This window comes from Vespa mandarinia, chromosome 14 (genome assembly GCF_050613455.1).
Source record: "Vespa mandarinia isolate Hongniang chromosome 14, ASM5061345v1, whole genome shotgun sequence".
Lineage (NCBI taxonomy): Eukaryota > Metazoa > Arthropoda > Insecta > Hymenoptera > Vespidae > Vespa > Vespa mandarinia.
The window spans coordinates 244383-267888 of NC_140823.1; the positions used below are offsets into that span (position 1 = coordinate 244383).

Below are 23506 nucleotides of genomic sequence, written 5' to 3' on the forward strand. Positions count from 1 at the left end.
GTGAGCCTGGATATCGCCTAATCTCTGCAGATGCATAAATATTCATTTTTATCACTCATTATGCCTAGGGTTACGCCTAAATTATTATTTTCTTGACAATCACATATATCTAATCATTTTCCTAATCCTACAATAATGACGACACACTTTGATGGACGACACACTATCGCGGCGAGCTACTTTCATCTAGTTGCGCAATACTTTCTTTGGCCTTATTAAAGATTTTAATAAAATAAGTGATTACCATCTCTTTTCCATCATGAACATCTGATAAAATCCCTCTCATCCCATTACCGGAAACATCAATGTCTTTCCAACGGAAAATCTACCATTGCCAATACCGTGATAGTCTCCTTTAACCTCTCAAAGGATTTTTCAAAAATCTGAATTCAAATTTTCATTTTCCGCTAATGAATACAAATGTTTTGAGATCACGGAGAATTCTTTTACAAATCTTCGATAATCTAAACAAAATTTCAAAATGCTGTAACTTGCTTTCTATTTGAGGCTACAGTTTCAGTCTTTCCTGGATCGCGCAGAAAGACCCCATTCCGACATCATATATGATAAATACCTCACTTCCCTCTCGATAATTTGCACTTCTTTGAAATTATTTTTAAATCCACCGCTTGTAACTACGCAGAAATCTTTTGTAAATTTTCTAGCATATCTTCAAAAACACGGCTATTAATAATTAAATCATCAAGGTATATCAAGCAAATCCAATTCTCTAAATCTTGAAGGATATGTTCCATTAAACTCTCAAATGTGTCAAATGAAGTATTACATGATCCGTAAGACTTAACTTTGAATTGCCGAAGTCCATTCCCTACCGAGAACGCTATCTTCTCTCTAATAAATGTTTATCTGGCAATATCCACTTTTTAAGTCAAGGGTCGTGAATTATGCACTTCCAGATAATCGGATTAAGCAAATTGTATATTCGCTGCAACGAGTACGGAATACGGAACCATCAAGAACTTTCGTTCTAGTAGATCACTGCAGAAACCCAAGGGTTCAAAGATTCTTCTGTCACTCGCTGAATCCTTGTATTCTCGATAATCTAATTTACTTCTACTCTTAAGTGAAGAGGAATCCTCCTAGGAATTTGTTTCATGGCGTAAAAATCAATCAACTCTACAGTGAGATCCACGATTCCTCAATTTTCGCCAATAATATCTTCTGAAAACTCTTCTGCGAAACTATGATGAAACTATCAGGAATCTTTTTTTTGCTCCATTGAAAGATTCTTGGAATTTTCCTGAAGAACATTATTTAAACTATTAGTTCTTTCGATATCCTCGTTATCGAACCTGAATTTCCTATTACAATGTTTCAAAACAGCTTGGTCTTTGACAAAAAGTCTCGCCTTAAGATACAATCGTCGACTATAACTAAAATTAACTTTTCAGAAAGTTCTCCTAATTCTATTAAAACTTTCAGCTTTTTCATAGCAGACGAAACTTCCCCAGTAGGATAACGCAATCTCTTCCCCATCAACGTGCTCTTTTCTAACGAACGATCAATGAGTCATGGATTTACTATTTTGAACCTATATCCAAAAGAAAGATACACGCTCTGCCATTCACATATCTCTGAAAGTTGGTAGAATTGTATTCAGCTTGCAAATAACGATATTACTTTCAAAATAAAGAGATCGGGATCTCTTATTCTCAATCAAACTCGACTCCCTTAATTCAACTATTTCTAGCATCACTTTCGTACCTTTTTCAGACAATTCGATCGAAAATGTCCCTTCTCGCCGCACGACCAACATTAATCAACGTCGCTAAGTTGTTTCCTTCTAGCGTTTCCGTTCTAATTTGCTCAATCTCTAAAAAAATTTGTCTCAGTATTGCTTCCCTATACAAGTCTCCTATTCTAGAAGACCTGCTCATTTCTAATAGGAATTGATTTTTGATTAAATCTTGATTTTGTAAGAAATAAATATTGTTTTCCTGTACATTTCTAATTTCCAAAGCCTTTGTTTCAGTTTTTCTATGGTATAAATGAATTCTTAATCGCGTTTATAAATTGCGTGATTTTATCCTAGTCCTCCAATCTACATTAAAAATATACGAGTGTTAAACGATTAAAATCTGCGTCCAACACCGCTAAATGTTCCCTCGCTCTATACTTCCGACTACTAAATTCTTTGTTATTTTTCTGTACACTAAGATTCTCCTAGAATCTCATTTCCAAATGCAATTTTAATTCTGAGAATGTTAAACCAAGCGAATCTTTTACTATCTCCAAAACAGCTTACATCATCTCAGGTTAGCACAACGTGAGAGCTATCGCCTTCGCCGACTCATCCCTGCAAAAAAATTCGAAATTTGCTAAATATTCCCAGAAATATTCTATTTCGTTAAAATTATCCGGGTTCGCCAAATAATCTGATTCTGTTATCGGATTTCCAATAGAATTTATGAAATTGACAATCCTCTCTGGACTTTCATCTCTTTTCTTCTTCTAGAAAGATATGATCGTAAATACTTAGATCAGATTGCCTTCTTCACAAGTCAGTAATGAAGAGAAATTTGTTTCGTCCTTCGTAAAGAAAGATTTTACATACTTCTCGTAAACTTTCCCAATTTTGTATTAATCACAATTATATTTTTTAATTTATGATACAATTTATTGACTTTTTTATCAGGGCTGAATTAAATTTCCCTCGGTTCTTACAAATATAAAAGGATAAAAAAATATCTTCTCTGATGTAGTTAATAAGGCTACGGCATGAATAAACGGACATTTTTGTTCAAGCATTTCTTTTGTAAGAACATACTTTATATCATGTTTTGCTCTAAAGAAGGAATTGTTGTTTCCTATTCTGGTTTAATCGATATTAATAATCTACTCAATGTCAAAATTAAGAATGAATATTTTTCTTCTGTATTCAGAACTCTTCTAAAATTGACGACACTTCCTCCATCTTGGCGAATTCTTCAAAGCTGATGAATTTTGTAATTTTTCGCTTTCTGATTATATCTTCTTTTTTATATGTTCCACACAAGCAGGACTGGTCGTGAAATTAATCTTGTCCGATAAAAAAGAAAAAGCATTCATTGCCCATTGCTGTAGAGTCCTCGTCGTAATTTGAACGCCGATAAAATTAATCGTTACATATTTGAACCATTACTTTTTCGAGTATATGACGTATATTTTATTTGCTCCAAATCGTGCCTAGCTACCAGGAATCGTTTGTATGCCTTATAATCAATAGTTTTTCATTTATTAAAATGAATCCTCGTTTGACACATTGTTTCCATTGATAGAAAACTCGTTTGCTTTTCAACCGAGAAGCTCCATTTGGATGTAAGCTCTTCAAAGTTCATGTTGGATGAACTGTTGTAAAATCCACTGTTCTTTCTTTGTACGCCAAGGGTACATAATTCATTGGATTGACGCGAATTACTCTGTCACAAACTCATCGTTATCTTTCGGTAGACCTTCATACTACAAGAAACAAACAGAAAGGAGGAATATCCATTACCATTACATATTCTTGCAGTTCACCTATCTCCTCGACGTCTTTTTCGTAAGAGAAACGACACGTGCAATTTGTAAATAAACATTAACTCTTCATATTCAATTAATGTTACGTGCATTAATTGCTCTACATCTCCTGAAAACATTCATCAGTTATTATTATAATGTTATAACCACTAATAATATTATTTAGAAGAAGCTAATAATTTATGTTCTGTTGCAAAAAGAATTGCAATTCTACGTTTAGCAATAAATTCGCAATACCTTAGATTACTTCGTACGTTATCGATGATACATGTGTATCGATGATGAGATAACATATTATGCACAAAAACGTGATAAATGTAGATCATTTCTCCTATTATATATTTACTGTACGTCGTAATCATGTTTCTATATAGATACATATGTCTAGGATATTTTAAGTGATTTTGAGTGACAGAGAAGAGGTATGTAAAAAAATTTGCCAAAATCTGTATAAACTGGAAGAAAATGAACCACTGAATAAACCGATCTTGGCTGAACCTTATTATACATGTTTCCCGAACAAAAGTTATTTAATTATTGGCTCTTTGAGTGGTTTTAATTTAGAATTAATCGATTGATTAGATCTTTGAAATGCTAAAAATATTGTCATTACTTTGAGAAACGGGTTATAAAATGGTTATCAATGAGAACCAAAAGATTGGAATCATATGGCGTGAATATTAAGATCCTTGTCGATCCCGATGCGGCTAAATGAGAAGACTGCGAGTTTATAGTAAAATCAGCAATAGATCAAGGTCCCATCGATGGTATATTTAACCTCGCGGTGTCTTTGAAAGATTGTATTTGTTGTAACCAAACGATGAAAACTTTTGAAGAATGTTTCAAGGGAAAGGTCTGGGCAACGAAACGTTTGGACGAAGTTACTAGAACGCTTTATTCAGATCTTCGGCATTTCGTAGTCTTCTCTTCCGTCTCGTGCGGAAGAGGAAATGCTGGCCAAACGAATTATGATATGGCTAATTCCATTATGGAAAGAATATGCGAAAAAAGGGTAGAAGAAGGTTTGCCTGGATTAGCTATTCAATGGGGAGCGATTGGAGACGTCGGTCTTGTCGCGGATATGCAGGATAATGATAAAGAATTTGTTATTGGCGGTACTCTGCAGCAAAAAATAATATCTAGAAAAATAATATCTAAAAAAAATAATATTTAGAAGAAATGAATCGATTTTTGCTACAGGATAAACCTATAGTTGCTAGTATGATAGCCGCTAAAAAACGATTAGATGGCGGTCGTGCGGACAATGTCGTAAATGCTGTCTTAAAAATTATGTATAAGTTTCGGTTTATCCGAATTATGGTTATTGCTAAATTTAATAATTTTATTTTATTTTCGCTAGCTTTTTTTTTCTTTATCTTATTTAAATAAAGAATTTTTGATTATAGGTATTAAAGACTTAAAGAGCGTCAATCAATAAACTTCCTTGGCTGAACTTGGAATAGATTCTATGATGGGTGTGGAAATAAAACAAACATTAGAGCGTAAATGTGAAATATATTTCAGCGCGGAAAATATTCGCAGCTTAAACTTTGCCAAACTTGTGGAAATAGATAATAAGCGGAGAGGTGATATTAATCGTATTGAAATTGCAACCGATAAAATATTATTTGGTACAAAAGTATTGATGCTATTGTTCGGCGAAAAACTTTCCACCGAAGAAATTATTTCCCTTAAAACTAATCCAGAGGAAGGTCGGAGTTAGATATTCTTCATTCTGGGTATTGAAGGTTACGGTATTATTTTCAAAACAGTAGAATCGGAAATTAAGTCGCTTGCGACTTGTTTCCAACTTGCTACAAATTATAAATTGAAAACAATAGAAGAAATGGCCCTTTCATTTCTACCGTTATACACTTTTATTGAAGATATATTTGATTAAATTAAATAATATTGAATCTCTTGTATTAAAATGTTATATAAATTTTCAAGTAAAGCAAATAGATGTAGATACATGGGACCAGAGATATAGGGAAGTGCAATACTCATAAAAAGAAATGTGTTCAATACAGGCCTGAGAGATAAATGAGCATAATATCCGTTTGTTTGAAGGAGACCTGCAGGCGTCAGCAAGAAAACTAAAATCAGGGAAAACTTGAACCATGTTCATTCCAGATTATACCTCATGAAATGATACAGTTTGTAGCCAAGACTAAAATTAAATGACTTAAATCCTACTCATACCATGAAAACAGATAAAGTCTCGTTTTAGTGGAGGACTTAGAAGCTGATCTTTATCCCAGAAGAAGACAGGAACGTAGCAGTAGGATTAATAACCTGCAGGCCCTTATATATACTCGATTCGACTAGCAAATTGTTTAAACAATCGTTGTTACCTTGGATGAACAAGACAATACTCTCAGAGCTGACAAGTTATCACCAATATAATTTGAATTCTAGACTCCAGAATGAATGCTAGATACGACGCTGTAACCCCTGAGAATAGTGGTTGATGCAGTAGACACGAGCAAACCCTATTAGAAATGTTGGGATAAGACCCTAAGTCGCTTCGTCGCTAATCCCCTCCGCGGTTCCTTCGAGAGAAGTGTTAGCTAATCTCACTAATTCTCTAGCAAAAAGAATTAACGGTTCTGAAGATCCTAGATTTACTATGATGAATATAATTTAGGTTAAGTTAGAGAAATAATGAATAATGAAGCTCCTACCCCTATTACTGATTTTCATATAGATGCTGGAATAACGTATGGTTTATGTCCATGAAGTAACGATCAGTTGGTTGGTTATCTGCATAAATAACTGATGCTCAGATTTTTTAAACATTTTCAAATGCAAAAAAAAGCTTGCACGGGGAAATTATGATAACTCACTCAATCATTTTAATAAGCTTTGGCCAGATAATCTTATGGTAAAAATAAGGAAATACGTATTCAATTGTTTATGTCAAAGAATCTGAGTTTAAAATATTGTTAAATTTTGGAAAAATTTATAGCTTCTTTTAGACTTTATAAGCAAAAAGAAAAATTCTATAAGCAATGTATAGTATATTGGTAATTCAGGAATTTTAGGTTCGAGACTGACATGGCTTTTATTATTGTATGATGTTTTTATTATGGTATCGATGTAAAAAAAAATAATGAACTAATTTAATCTTTCTTTCTTATTTGATAATGTAGTGAGGTATTACTATTCAATATTTTATATTTATTTTCTCTACTGATGGCTGACATGAATTTTACGGTGATCTGTGCTAGATAGGTAAAATACATAGGTAAAAATACATAAATAACGAATGAAATCAAGTTTATAGTAATAATAATGTGAAATTACACAATATTTGTGTCGCAATATCATGCTAGTGGATTAATTATTAAGTAAAAATAATAAGTAAATAATAAGTAAAAAGTGTTGACGAAGCTAATTTTTATCACTACTGCGACTGAAACTAAACGCTATGCAAATATATATATATTACTTTATTACATTTAATTCTTATTAATCCTGCTGAAGCGGTTCACGATTAATCACCGTTGCAATTTCATTGTTTTCTAATATCGTGGAATGATTGCCATCAATAACATATACTTCTACTTTGCCGCCAGTTATCTGAAAATAACAGTATTTTATAATAGATTAATGTTATATTTATGAAGTATAAAAATTTTTAAACTTACTTCCTGTAATCCATAATCATACGAGATATGTCGTACAGACGATAACATCGGTTTGAACAATGTGATTGGAGTTCTTATATATGGTATTGGTTCTGGATTATATTTCATGGATGCTTGCAATCTCACATAAAATGAAAGTAGAGCGTTTTTTATATCTCATTCCAAATATAATTGCTTGTGTTCGGGAGCCAATACATTAACGAATGCATTTACTTTCTCATCCCACATTTTGGATTTTTCTAATTCAAGTACGAGCTAGAAAGTAACATTTCGAAATTCGTTTGACAATAGCGAGAAATAGGAAAAGAGAAAAATAACGAACCTGTTCACTATTAACAAATGTAAGTGTCTGCGCTATAAAAACAAAAAGTTTGTTTCGTAGTTCTTCCTCCGAGGACGATTGAAACTGTTGATCTACAAGTTTTTTCAATAGTTGAGGAGCACCGTCTATCAAAATTAGCTGGCCTTTAAATCCTTTGGCTTCTAATTGTCGTGTGAGTTCAATTGTTACAAGCGATCCGAATGAGTACCCCACTAAGGTAAAATCTTTTCGATCTTTAAGTTTCTCTAATATATTCTGTAATATGTAAAATTACATATCATTTTAATACAACAGATTGAATAATATTTAATTTAATCAAATATATCTTTAATAAAAAAGTATACCGGTAGAAATGAAAGGGCCATTTCTTCTATAGTTTCTAATTCATAATTAGGCCCAAGTTGGAAACAAGTCGCTGGCGACTTAATTTTCGAGTCTAATGTTTTGTGTTTTGAAAATGATACGATAGCCTTCAATACCTGGAATGAAGAATATCTCGCTTCGACCTTCCTCTGGGTTAGTTTTAAGGGAGATAATTAGTTCGGAGGAAAGTTCTTCGCCGAACAATTGCATCAATATCTTTGTACCAAATAATGTTTTGTCGGTAGCAATTTGAATACGGTTACTAACTTCTGTTCGCTTATTATCTATTTCCATAAGTTTGGCAACGTTTAAGCTGCGAATATCTTCTGCGTTGAGATATATTTCATACTCGCGCTCTAAAGTGTGTTTTATTTCTACACCCATCATAGAATCCATTCCAAGTTCAGCCAAGCAAATTTGTTGATTGACGCTCTTTAAGTCTTTAATACCTATAATCAAAAATTCTTTATTTAAATAAGATAAAGAAAAAAAAAGCTAGCGAAAATAAAATAAAATTATTAAATTTAGCAATAACCATAATTCGGATAAACCGAAACTTATACATAATTTTTAAGACAGCATTTACGACATTGTCCTCACGATCGCCATCTAATTGTTTTTCAGCGACTATCATACTAGCAACTATAGGTTTATCCTGTAGCAAAAATCGATTCATTTCTTCTAAACATGATGTTATTTTTTGCTGTAGAGTACTGCCAATAACAAGTTCTTTATCATTATCCTGCATATCCGCGACAAGACCGACGTCTCCAATCGCTCCCCATTGAATAGCTAATCCAGGCAAACCTTCTTCTACCCTTTTTTCGCATATTCTTTCCATAATGGAATTAGCCATACCATAATTCGTTTGGCCAGCATTTCCTCTTTCGCACGAGACGGAAGAGAAGACTACGAAATGCCGAAGATCTGAACAAAGCGTTCTAGTAAATTCGTCCAAGCGTTTCGTTGCCCAGACCTTTCCCTTGAAACATTCTTCAAAAGTTTTCATCGTTTGGTTACAACAAATACAATCTTTCAAAGACACCGCGAGGTTAAATATACCATCGATGGGACCTTGATCTATTGCTGATTTTACTACAAGCTCGCAGTCTTCTCGTTTAGCCGCATCGAGACCGACCAGGATCTTAATATTCACGCCGTATGATTCCCATCTCTTGATTCTCATTTGTTGATAACCATTCTTTAAGCCGTTTCGTGAAGTAATGATAATATTTTTAGCATTTCGAAGAACCAACCAATCGATTAATTCTAAACCAAAGCTACCCAAGCCGCCAAAAATTATATAACTTTTGTTCGGGAGACATCTATAATAAGGTTCAGCCAAAATCGGTGTATTCAGTTGTTCATTTTCTTCGCGTATCTTTATTAGTACCTACGAAATTCAAGATGGATTTCGAGTTATAATTTAAGATACTACAAATAATTGAATATTAAAACAACGATCACAACTTACTTTTCCAATATGTTTACATGCAGCCGTGAATCTAAAAGCTTTCTCTATTTGATCTCTGCCGAAGATGCTTCTTACAATAGGTTTGATTGCATTTTCTTTAAGGAGTTTGTTTACTCTTGAACTTATTTCATTTCTGATTCCGTCCTTGGTAACTATAATTTGATCTAACATTACAGCATGAAAACTGATCTCCTTCAAAAAGACATCGATGTCTAACGGATTATCTGCGGCTAAGTCAAACTTTCCATTTTCTAAAAATCTCCTTTCATGAGCTAAACAACGCAGAGATGCTAGAAGTTTTTCTTCTGATAAAGAATTTAGAACTATATCTACACCTCTACCGTCGGTTTCTTGCAAAATCATTTGTTCGAAGCTAGTATCTCGAGAATTTCCAATATGATTATCGTAGATATTGGGAAATGTTTCTTTAATGAATTTATGTTTTTCTGATGTACTAACTGTAGTGAATACTTCACAGCCTTCATGAAGAGCTAAGGTAAACACCAGTTTGGCCAACACCACCAGCACCAGAGTGGATAAGTTTTCTATCACCCTTTTTCATTTCTCCGTTAATATAAAGTGCAGCAATACATGTGGAATATACGCATGGTACTGTCGCTGCATCTTCCAAATCCCAACTTTCAGGCTCGGTCCAAGAAAAAATGTCGTCCATTTGGCAAAGATTTGATAAGCATCTGAAAAAATGTTGTTCATTTCATTTTCTGTTATTTTCTATATGCGATCTCATGATTTTTAATTAGCTCACTTGTTTTGATTAAGTCCCATAATACGTCGACCATCAATAGTGATTCCGCTATATTCTAATCCAAGTACGCAGTCAACATATCTTCTTTCCTGTTGAAATTTATCTAATCCTATTTTACCTGTTGCCAACATTACGTCTTTAAAGTTTAACGATGCATAATGGATGCGAACAAGATCTGCCTTTTGATAGTCCTTCGTAATTGGTCCTTCGAGCCAACATAAAACTTAAATCTCCGCGTGACTGTAAAAAAGTATTATTTCATGATATTCGATGAAAATTTGATGAAATGTCCTTACATACCAACTGATTAACGAAGGCATGATGCATAAGCTTTGGTTCACAGGATGGAAGTAGCTGATGCCTATATGATCCCCATACGTTTCCTGGTCGTAAAACATTGATGAAAAGATCGATTTCGAATTGTTACGAATAAAGGAGCAATTCTAAAGAAAATTTCGGGGCTGTAAGATCCTGGACTAAAACAGCTCGAAAGATTTTGCCTCCAGATTCTTTCTGTAAGCAATTAATGAATCCTAACAGACCAGATTCAAAGTTTCCTTCCTCAACAAGTATCACTCTCGTGTTATCTTCTTGTGTTTCATTGGCAAGCACATTTTCTACTTCATTCAACCAGTTAAATTCATTGCTCCTAACATTAATACATAGAATATTTTTCGAAATTTTCTTGATCTTCTTTAACAATATCCACGATTCCTCGAAAGCACGTTTCTCCAAAACTATACCTAATCGAAATTCCTTTAGAATAGAATAGTCCAATGGTATATTTTCCTTTACGCACGATAAAAGGAAAGCCCCATCTTTTGTAGATTTTAAAAGTTATTTTAAACTTTCCTTTTTTTCATTGGTTAATAAACAACATGCAACTGTTAATATCGCTACATCATCTGTTCGTAATTTTGTTGATTTTGAAATTTCAACATATTTAAGAATGTCTTCTTCGCTAAATTTCTTTGGTGGTGCAAATAAATTAATGCTTGCTTGAATCGAAGGTAAATTGGCGAGAATGTCTCTGAACAATGGAGAAACAAGTTTTTCCGCAGATATATTGTCATTATCCTCAACGAGTTCTATTGTTTTCACTTTCTTCATTGGTATATTCTCAAGAGTAATATGCATACATAACGTTAATATTTCGCGTAATGACATTTCCCTTCTGTCACGATAAGCAATGAATTTATGTTCTTCGATAATTGGATCACTGACAGGTTTCTTCCGAACAATCTCACTGGCCCTAATATTATGAATTTCCACACCCTCTGTTACAATCACATCAATATCCTCAAATAATTGTACAGGTACATCTGAAATAATATTATTGAATATAAAGGAATTTGCTATATAGATTCACTTTGAATTAAAAGTAAATATTTAACATTTTTTATTGGTTGTCAAACTTTGCAGATATCGTTGATGAGCTCTAGTATCTATTATCAATTTTCGAATACCAGTCGGTACGAATAAACCTCGGGTATCTAAAATGAGTATTTTCATCTGCAATATGTTATCCAGGAATGCTACCCAATTTCTTTTCCACTCGATATGTCCTTTTTTTCCTGAAACTGAGGCACTGTTTAAACTTCGAAAGAGGCCGCTATATTGGTAACCACGCAGTTTCAGCTCTTTATAAATATCTTTCTCATCTAATTCTTCCTTCTCATTGCCAATATTTGATTTGATCAAATCAAGGGGTATTTTCTCTTGTAACAAGTTTGTTGCAACACGTATCACTCCAGTAACAATAGCAAGACCTCCTTCGGCCACTTCGAAATTACCACTGCCTGTTCATTCAAAGAACGACATATGTTAACTTCTTTAAAACAATATGTAGATACTAGTTGTGGAGAGTGGATACCTTTTTGAATCATGACTATCATTTCAATTTTGCCTTTTTTCGGAATGGAGGTAGCTCGATTAAACTTTATATTTTCATTGACAACAAATAATTCCATGTACAATTGTCCTATTATCATGCCGAAAGTTTGCCAAACTAAACACAAATATCCTGTCGCTGGAAACAAATTTCTGCCATCGAGCACGTGACCAATAACGTACTGAAATTTTACATAATCGATCGATATTTCAAATATTCGTTCACCAGAATCAATTCTCTCTTGTCTATTGTAATCTGTCACAAACCAGTCGTCTGAATGTTTCCATCTAAACACATAATAACGTTGAATTTTTATGTTACATTCAGAAGAAATAATTATTAGCCTTTTTCGTTCTCTATATCCTCGTAATTCTTACTTAATAAGTGGGGATATCATTGGAGTACCTCGACTGACCGGATATTCTACGTGTGGATATAATTTAGTCAGATCTAGCTGTATACCGCTGTTATAAATCTTCCCTAATGCTTGCAGAAAAATGATCACGTTATTTTTATCATTTAGATGATTTAATGCAATATTCCTGACGGTTGGTTGCAATGATTTTCTTAAAGTCGCTTGTAGTAGATTTTGCGATCCAATTTCAATTGTGACAACATTGTTCGGAATCAGAACTAATGATTCTGCAAAGAGTACAGGTTTCAACAGGTTATTGGTGTGATACTCAGTTGACAAGAGTTTTGCGGCTGATGTCGACCACGCGTTTCGTGGCACCGATGTACTGAGCCATTTTTCACTACTTCCCTTCGCTACTGGTATTACTTTTTTTAAATATACAAAAAGTTTTGATCCAACTGCTGCTATATATCGTCTATGATAAGGTATATTATTGCACGCTACCTCTTCCACGATAACTTCAGTTGCCTTCCAAATACAAACACATTCAAAAAAATCAATTTAATAGTAGGGAATATTTTTATTGGTAAGATCCTGATTATCTTCAAACGAACCTGTAATTTTTTAACGAATTTCTTCACAGAATCGGTCGGTCCGCTAACAGTTGTATTTTTAGTTCCATTGTGACATGCGATGTCGATATCAACAGGACAGCAATTTCTCAGATCTTCATAGGAAAGCCCTACCGTTGCCATAGAACCATGAGATACTTCTGTTTCCATCAAGGCAATTCCTCGCGAATATGCTGCTAATATCATTTCCGCTGCTGTAAAACATCCATCTGCGTCGGCACATCCAAGTTCACCAACGGAATGTCCGATGATGTAGTCTGGTACTACACCTACGATAGTTAAAAGATCTACCAAGCCGATCTGTAAAGATTTTTTCCTTTTGTTAGATCTTATCGAACATATGCACTTTTCCCAAATAAATAAACAATTGTCGATATTACCTGAACTGCAGCAATTCCGTCGATTGAATGCAAGATATTGTCGAACATGCTATTATCTTTTTCAGTTAAAATTTTATAAATATTCAATTTATACTGCTTTCATACAGCATCGCATTTCTCTATAGCTTTAGCAAATATAGGGAATCTCATTAGACTTTGACCTGTAAATTACAAATTCTACTTCCAGTACATTTGATCGCAATGTTTATTATTTTTATAGTTACGAAGAAATAATAGTACAAAAATATTCGTACCTGTAACAGACCAGTGCGATCCCATTCCAGAAAAAACAAACAATATTAGTTTTTTGATACCAGAATAATTTTTAATTTCTCTCAATTTTTCGTCAGACGATTTAGAACTAGTTATCGTGTATCCTCGACATAAATGACTTGTTGTTTCTTTGAGATGAATATCATGAAGGAGACGAATAAATTCGACATCTATCGGTCGATTATCGATCTACGTAATAGGATGTTGAAATTGTATTGATCTATTTTACTGTAGAATAAACAAGCATAACATCTTTATGTTTTCTATTTAAAAGAACATTTCACCTACATCATTTAATATGGTTACAATTGCTTCTTCGGTACGTCCAGAAAGAGTTACCAGTCTAGGCAAATCGTAATCTGGCAATCCTTTATTGACCTTTGTTTTTGGATTTGATTTAAGTAAGACGTGAGCATTAGTACCACCAAAACCGAAGGAGTTAATGGCTATGTATTCCCCATCAAACGGAGACGTTTCGGTAACAGCCATGATTCTCCCTTCTGTAAAAGCTTTCACGCCTTTGCGTAGTCGATTAAGATTGATATTTGGTGGTATTAGGCCTAACTCCATCGATATTATCGCCTGTAATATATCAAAGAAACGAAACTGAATAATTGTCTCGTCTTATACTTCAAAATATGTTTAGCTTAGCAATGGAGCACATTCCACTGGCTGGTTCGGTATGACCCAAATTTGATTTGATGGAACCGACTTTAAGAGGATTGTTTCTGTTTTTTGTGAAAATCTGATCTATAGCATTAATTTCTACAGGACCAACGACTTTAGTTCCTGTACCATGAGCTTTGATGTAATTTATACATGCTGTTTGTACACCGCATTCATCGTAAAATTCTTTGAAAAGAATACTCTGAATTTGGCTAGAAGGAAATGTTATTCCCTGTTTCTTATAACCATCGCAATTAGTTTTCGCATGGATAACTGTTGCATAGATTCTTTTAGCATTTTTTTCCTTTTTGCAGAAATATAACAACTACGGCTTCGCTGCGCACGTAACCATCTGCATCTTCGTCGAAACACTTGCAACGAACATCCTCAGACAATATTCCTATTAGAGAGATACAAGATAGAATAATTGTTTAATACTCTCATGATAATTCGAAAAAAAAGGACAAATGCTTCAAGAAAATATCATAATCAATATCTAAACGTTTAAATTGCAAAGTTAGGAATGGATGAAGGCAAAGATTTGATCCAGCGACGATCGCGTAATCGCATTGTCCGTTATGTATAGCTCTATATGCGTGTTCCATCGCAAATAGACTTGAGCTGCACATGGTATCGATGTTACATGTTGGTCCAGTGACGTCCAACCAATTAGAAATTCTGTTGGCCATATAAGCTTTGCTACAGCTTATGATACCAAAACCATTTATCTACAATTGAAAAGACGTATCATACGACTTATCCGACTATATAAGTAATTGTACATAATTAATGCGTCTATAAACTGATCGTTTGATCGATTCCCCTACCTGGAGTTTGTCGTAGAACCAAGTTTTCTCTGTATCGGAGAAGCAAGAACCTAAGAATACACCTGTCCTCGTTCTACGAAGATCTTTTGGATGAATTCCAGCATCTACAATAGCTTCATAAGTATGTTCGAACAATATTCTGCCCATAGGATCCATAGTATGTGCTTCTTTAAAATCGACGTCAAAAAATAATGCATCGAATTTCTCAATATTGTTAATCTTCCCCATTCGTCGTGGAATTTCTGAATCCTCTAATAAAAGGTAAAGATAGAAAAATATTAATATTGTTTAATGGTTACGTTGTTAAATAAAATAGATTTTATACGTATAATCGATACCTGTATTTATTCCGTTATCTGTGATACAATCTTTGCGATTAAAAATATTATCTTTCAATTCATACAAATTGTCGGATTTTGGAAATCTACCAGCGATTCCGGAAATAACAACATCTTCGCCTGGTTCTAGATCGGCATATTTGAAAAATTTGTACGATTCCTCTTGCTCCTTAAACTCATTCAGGACGTTATGATATTTTACATTCGTTTGTCTGAAATAGAAATTGGACACGAACTGAAATTGTTAACGAAGAATTCTTCTTTTTAATAATTCTTTCCGTCTCCATGAAATTCGTTATATCACGTCACGTATTATAAGTTCTTGTATCTTTCCGTTCGACTTATTCAAATGAAGATGTATTTTTAACGGACCTTAATGAATTTGTTTATTCCTTTTATACTAATTAGGTACGTCATGGTCAATGAAAGAGCACTGTTCAATATAGAAACGATAAAGTTAAACAGTAAAATGTATGCAGGTGTATATAAAGTGTATATATAATATGTATATAAAGTATATATATATATATATATATATATATATATATATAGTGTGTATATATAAATATATGTATATATATATATATATACACATATATATGCAGACACAGGAACACATAATATTTATATACCTACGCGTGCGCTTACATAAACACTCATATAAAGCTATATCTGTTCCACATGTCCTTACTTTTCATATCTATATATATATATATATATATATATATATATATATATATATATTTACACACACACACATTCTGATACATAAAATATGTTTATATCTGTGCGTACGCACATAAAAGTATATCTTTATCTCAATATCTTTATCTTTCATATGTAATACTTAACAAAATAGTACAAACATATATTACACTTTGTTTACCTTGTTTATTCCTTTAATAAGTTTTGTTAAAACATTATAGCGAGCCTTATAAAATCGTGTTTTGTAATATATATTTTTAAATACATAAATAAAATAGGTAAAGACGAATCAGTATTATCTGACGAGTTTTCTCTAATACAAAAATTTTACCTTCTCCGTGTTACTTTTTTGTTACTTAAAATTTAACATGTCTTATAACGATAAGGAGAACAAAAGTAAAAATAATAAGTGAACCCAAAAGGCGACTTATTTCGATACCAGAATAATAATTAATATATGATGATAATATAATTTAAAGAAATATTTTGTATGCTATCTAACCTTGAGATATATGCATAGTGAAAAAAAATAATATGGAGTAGCAAACAAACGGGCGACGCATAATTTGAGACTATTTATCATTTTCAGTTCAAAGCGCGTGTAAATTGATCGACAAGTATTGACCAAATATGAATTATCAATCAATTTATTTAGTCATGTGACTATCGTTTCGGTGTATAAGCTTGTTCTGTTAGTTCCCTCTCACGCGTATGTAACAACGTATGTGATTAGTAGACTGCGAATGTACACTTTTCAATCTCTCATATGTATATCTTTTGTTGATGGTAGCGTGTCTTGCAGAGATCTGTGCTAAATACGAAGTCGGTACGCATTTGGTTTACGATAAATGCATAGAAAAGAAAGAAATATAATTGATACATAAAAGAATTAGAATATAAATTTGCGACAAAAATAAGAATTTGTTGAATATTTTCTTAAAAATAATTAGTGAATACTTATATATTATATTAATTATAATAAACGCATAACAATCGTAAGTTAAGAGAAGGAAAAACTATATCGTTCGAAAACAAAAGAATCATTTCGTATATTTTTTCGAATATTGTTTGTATTAGACGGTCCGTCATGATTTGTTGGGAATTCGCGTTTCAAATCCTTACATAAAATGATACAATTTTCCTTCTTTTATTATCATAAATTACCGTCATCATATTTATCATGATGTATACAATATAAGTATATTCTTCTGTTTTTTTCTTCTTTTTACTGTTTCTGTAACTATATTATTACATTACATATTATTAGCATAGAAATAATAGTAATAATAGCAATAATATGAAATGAACTATCACAGAGGAAACGATATCAAAATAGCGCTAGGATGAAAATCTCATAGATGATGTGGAAACAAACTCATTTTTTGATCTTTATTAAATATAATATATACTATATATATACTAATTATTAATTTTGAAAAAATAATCGATAACTTTATGTAGTTTATATGCATTTGTCATCCAACAAAATTATATTGCTGCTATGTTTTATCCAGCATAGATCACCGCGAAATTGACGTCAGCCATCAGTGGAAAAAATAAATATAAAACATTGAATAATAACACCTTGATAAATTATCAAATAAGGAAAAAAGAGTAAATAAGTTCATTATTTTGTTTTACACCGATATAATAAAAAAAAACCATCGCAATCATGTTAACCTCAAACACGAAAAATTCCTAAACTACGTATCTGGATGCATGCTAATATACAATACATTACTAATAGAATATCTTTCTTTTTAGTTTACAAAGTTTAAAAGACACTGCAAATTTTTCCAAAATTTAATAATATTTTAGAAACTCATATGCATTGACGTAAACGATTGAATACTTATTTCCTTATTTTTGCCATAGAATCATTTGGCCAAAGCTCATTAAAATAATTATCGTAGCTACTTCGTGTTTCTCCGCGCATGCAGCTCATTTTTTGTCTTTGGAAATGTTCAAGAAGTCAGAACATCAGCTATTTACTCACACAACCAAGCAAACAATCGCTACTTTACGGGAAGTGTCAAAGTACTACCTTATTTCTTCGCGAAAAACGTCAACATTTAAATCATCTATGAGAAAGAAGTAATTCTCGACCAACATAAATAAATAAGATCTGATATTAAAGAAGAAAGTGTAACATACGGCGTTGTTTCGGCGAAGTTTTTAAAAAAATTTTTATTTGTGCATAAACTATTCTCAAGAAAATATCATTTTTTAACACGATTTTCTGATTGGGTAATGGAGAGAGAGAGGGAGGGAGACAGAGAGAGAGATTGTGATGCGAGCGATAGCGATTAAAATGAATCTATATAACGAGAAGCGAGATGAATATAAAATAAGCCATGTGAAAACAGAAATTTGAAAGCTCGTAAGTAAGTAGTCAAAATCATAAAAATATTTAGTTCAAATTATTCCCCAATATGTAATTTTATGTGTAATAAAAATGTTTAATAACTTCAATCCATGCTTTTTGATTTCTCAAGAAATATTGCAGAATAAACTAATCGAATGCAAATATATGCCACCGCATCGTATTTATTAGATAAGCAGTTTTTCAGACATTCGGAAATTAAAATTTAAATGCGTTATGTATCGAATGAAATATTACGATAAGTTTGTTCGTTCATATTTTTACGCAGATTTACCCGACCTATTTTGAATATGTTGCTATTCAGACGACCTAAGTTCATGGTAAACCTATAAATACTAAAAGTTCAATAGGCCACTAATTTCCTATCGTTAACAGAACTGGAATATATTACTATATTATCATGTAAAGAGGAAATGTATTGATACGTCAAACGCCGTTAGTATTAAAAAACTAACAACCTTAGTACGTTCGATACCACATCGCGGAAAAGAAATTCTCTCCACTGCGCATTACATTTGTTTCGAAATTTTGCAAAATATACTGCAGATTTGTATTAATTTATGCAGAAATAAAGTAAAGATTGATGTAGAAATAAAATAAAGAATGCCTTCATATATCTGTGACGTTGGACTTTTAATGAAAATCCATGCGTTACAGATATATGACGCTGGTAAAGAACATTATTAAACTCATGTTATCATTGGAGACATCTCGAAAGCAGACATTTTACAAAATGTAAGAAGGCTCATTCTTATTATTCTAACGATAATAAAATAACTTGCGCATATCATTACTATATTTTTTGGGATTTATATTACTTTTTTTGGTAATTGCATTAATTTTCTACAGTACTAAGTTTTATACATTTTATAAAATTTATTCTTAACTACATTTCTTTTTATCTCCAAAACAATGATCAAATTCACCATGTCTTTTTCAATTGGAGATAAAAATATTCGAGTAATAAGATCAAATGTTGAACGGTGGCGGTTAATTATTAACTGAGAAAAATCGTCGGAAATATAAAAGAACGATAAATTTGTAAAAATCTAAAGGTATACGTTTACTTCTTGGATAAAAAGAGGAAGTAAAGATATTTATAAAGAATTAAAAACTTCAATATATCTCTTACTTATTGCGCAAAAAAGTCTTGAATAGTTTTATCTCTTTCAATCAAACTCTTTTTGATAGAACATCAAAATAAAATGAAATCTTGTTCAACATATACCACTTCCTTTTAAAATATTATATGGAAATATAATTTTTTAAATTGGTACAATCCACCTGTAGACCATCCTCCGAAGATAGCAGCTGTTATGTGACGAATTCAGATTTAGGGCAAAATATGCGCTCGTCATCGAATCTAGTAAATAACTCGGTTATTAGTATACCGAAATATATGCTTTATTATGATGCCATTAATCAGTAAATGATAGTTGAAGAAGAGGATTTTTGTGAAAGGGTTAGGCCAAAGATCGAAATGTAAATTGTGATCTGAACGATAGCTTTCACTAGAAGCACTTTTCTGGATAGAGGTTATTCATCCACTCGAATTCTCCTACCTTACTTTTTCTTTATAGCACGTTTAAGGTTTACTCTTTATTTTCACTTTATATACCATTTGTCGACTCTCTTAACTGTTTCACACACCTTAAGATAGTAATAATAATATGTAGTAGACTATTATATAACACGCTCACACTCGCAAAATCTTTCATAGCGAATGTATTTATTCGAGTATTTTCATTCTAACGATGATATTTTTGTAAAATAATATCGCATATATATATATATATATATATATATATATATATATATATATATATATATATAATATCTCGATTTGATTATGGGAGGTGATAAACTAAAATATGTATCTCTGTAAACAAAGTGATAAATCTGTGAACAAAGAAACGACAATTTACGTTCATTATTCACACTGTTAAATTTTATTTCTATTATATTATGAATCTTCTTCTAGCTCTCGTGTTGCTTTTCTTTTCTATGTTATATTTCATACTGTCCGTTTCTCTTCCAAGTCTTAATGACTCGATTTGTAGGCCACAAAGAAAAATTGTAAATAATAAAGGACAATGGAAGGGCGGAACATGAGACGCGCGGCAAATCTACCTAAAGAAAGTATACTTTCTTTACATATATATATATACGTAATGTAAGTATATATTACAATATGTTCTATATATATGGGTGTTTATATATACGTAAACAAACGGGTATATAAATATTTAATTATTTTTTTTAATTTTATTACATTTTACTATTTAATTTCTTTTATACCTATTTTTATTTCTTCTAGAGCAATAAGTCGTTTTTTCTTCTAATTGGACATATTAAAATAAAATAACAAACGTTTTTTTTTCTAGTTTTTATTTCGATTTTTGCACCTTTTGCTCATTTCTTTTGTGAATACAAAATTTTTGATATTTAAGTCTGCTCATTACCTTTGGGTTTTTAATGGATTACGTCATCAATGAGAGTAGACGCAATTCTTAGCCGATTTTAATGAACGAGATCTCAGTTTAAAGACGAAGGTTTAATCTACGGCACCATTTCGCCAGATTTTTGAAAAATCTTTATTTTCTTCGAAAAAAAAAATAATATTAAATAATCGTATTTATTCAAGAATAATTTACGCAAAAATAAAAAGCTATTTCCAAACTCCGCCAAAAGGGAAGACTAAATCTTCATCTTTTAAATGAGATTTTGTTCATTAAAATTGGTCGAAAATTACTTCTGTTAATTACGATAGACGCATGGCGAGGACAACGTTCCCTGTTTAATTTGTAATTCATATTTAGTCCATATCTACTGTTGAAGACACACATGCTTTGAACAGAAGGTTGTGAACAGTCATAAGCTTGTATTTAGCTTTGTTAGCAAGAAGCACTTATTTCACTTTCTTCCTTAAGAAACGCCTCTCAATGTTATTTTATTTCTATTCTTATCTATATTAAACATCTATAATCTAAGTACATACTTATCCCTTGTTGGATTTAATACTCGTATTTTATTCGATTTAATAATAGTTAAAAATAATTTCTAACATGACTTACTCGTAAGCTTACAATTTCCTTTTCATGGCCTCTAGATAATGGTAAAACATTTTTTATCACAATTTTATTTTCTCTTACTTCATAAAATAAATCAGTTGAACTAAAGGTTTGAACATTGAAAAGTTATTTGAAACAAACTTTATCTGAAACATTTTTGTATTGAACGTCCACTTTTTACGATATGTAACATTGTTTAATCAAAAAACTTAGAACAAATAAAAATGCACAACAGCTATGAATTCTTTTTTAAAAAATATTATTTTAATAAATATTCAAAAGATATGATGACCCTAGTCTTCTTAATATACTTAATAAAAATTAACTAGTAATATAATATCCTTGTCAATAAATGTTATGATTTATATGATACCATGTCCATATCTGATCGTAATGCAATTGATTCCGTACATCTTCTTAATTCACGATTAGTCGAAGTGTCTCAGTTTCATAATTTTTGTCATGCGAGTGAGTTTTAAAAATGTCACCCAAGAAAGGCCTTCTAACAAGCAGAAGAAAAAATAGAGGCAATCCATTGGCTTTAAGGAAGAAGAAAGAAGAAATAATTCTATAAAAAGAATGGAATGACTATCCAGCACATAAAGTGAAAATTTACAGAATCCATGTTTGGATACTATACAAGTAAGCACGAATAGTTTTATAAGTATAATAAAATTAAAATGTAATAAATGTGGTTTGCTTAGTCAGGTTGAAAGAAAGTGATGATGCATCGGAAATAAATTCAAATGTCAACGCCTGAATAGTATCTAGCAGCAGATATTCGCAATTAGAAGAACTTTGTGCCGTGATAAATATCACAAGCTTCTCCAATAGTACATGAATAAAATACCTTACTATTGTATCAAAATATTTTCGTAGTACGACATATAAACTAATATCCGAAGCTATAGAGGAGGAGACGAATATTGCTTATCTAAAAGAAGAAAGCAATCACGGTGATATTCCTTGTATCATCAACGTCACGGATGAATCATCCAAAAGGTAATCATCATTACCAAAAGGTAATATAAGAAACTATATAATTTGTTATCGGACGTAGCCGCAATCTTCAGTTTTGATACAAAAAAGATTTTATATATTGAGGTGCGTAATAAATATTGTTCTGTCTACGATCGGTTAAACGGTACAAAAGTAGCTCTTTGCGATCATCAATGCTACAAGAATTGTTATGGTCTGACAATACAGATGGAATTAGACACAATAGGAGTTACACGTTTCGTTGTAATGTCCAGATGTACGATTTGAAATATGTCAAATTGATCAGAGGTGAGAACAACGTACACTGGAAAATGATAAACGCTTTGCCGTATTGTCCAGAATTACTAATCGACAAGAGTGAATGCCGCAATCATATATTACAAAACTATTGTAGCCTTTTGCAGACTCTTTGTGTAAATAAATATCATGGCTCCGTCATTCAGCGAAATATCTTGTAGAAACATTTGAAACGTTTGCGATTCGCTGTTACGGTAGCTGTAAAATATTGTAAAGGATAACAAAAACAGTCTCTACATCAACGTGGAGGAATTACAGTAATATATTTGCAATGAGCTCTACCATGTTTTTGTTTATCGTGAAAAATGTAGCAAATGTAATTACACTGGTAAAGAAAAACCTAGTGAGATTAATCACATACAGAGAATGCAAAACATTGGTATTTTTAACGAAATATTATCGTCAATGCATTACGTAACAGCTAACGCGTCCAGTTTGATGTGGCATGTCCATAACAAACTTTGTCTTAAGCAGCTCATATCAAGCTCGATGCAAAGTTGCTGTCATCATTATGAATTCTGATCATTCATTGCATCGGGAAATAAATAATAAATTGTCAAGTAAATGTACGGACAACTTTACTTTACAGTATGTG

General features: G+C 32.1%; 1 protein-coding gene across 1 annotated transcript; it reads right to left on the reverse strand.

Moving 5' to 3' along the window:
- Positions 1–6990: 6990 nt before the first annotated feature.
- LOC118450787 (fatty acid synthase-like) lies at positions 6991–15630 on the reverse strand. The gene is given in 22 exon segments (XM_085661330.1): positions 6991–7101; positions 7170–7424; positions 7492–7746; positions 7836–7937; positions 7939–8304; positions 8417–9247; positions 9329–9826; positions 9828–10023; positions 10095–10316; positions 10375–11416; positions 11489–11893; positions 11968–12272; positions 12363–12868; positions 12955–13272; positions 13353–13513; positions 13607–13814; positions 13914–14209; positions 14274–14598; positions 14600–14694; positions 14791–15019; positions 15119–15369; positions 15457–15630. Coding segments are annotated over 21 exon segments (6954 nt in total). The 5' UTR covers positions 15347–15369; positions 15457–15630.
- Between the last annotated feature and the right edge of the window lie 7876 nt (positions 15631–23506).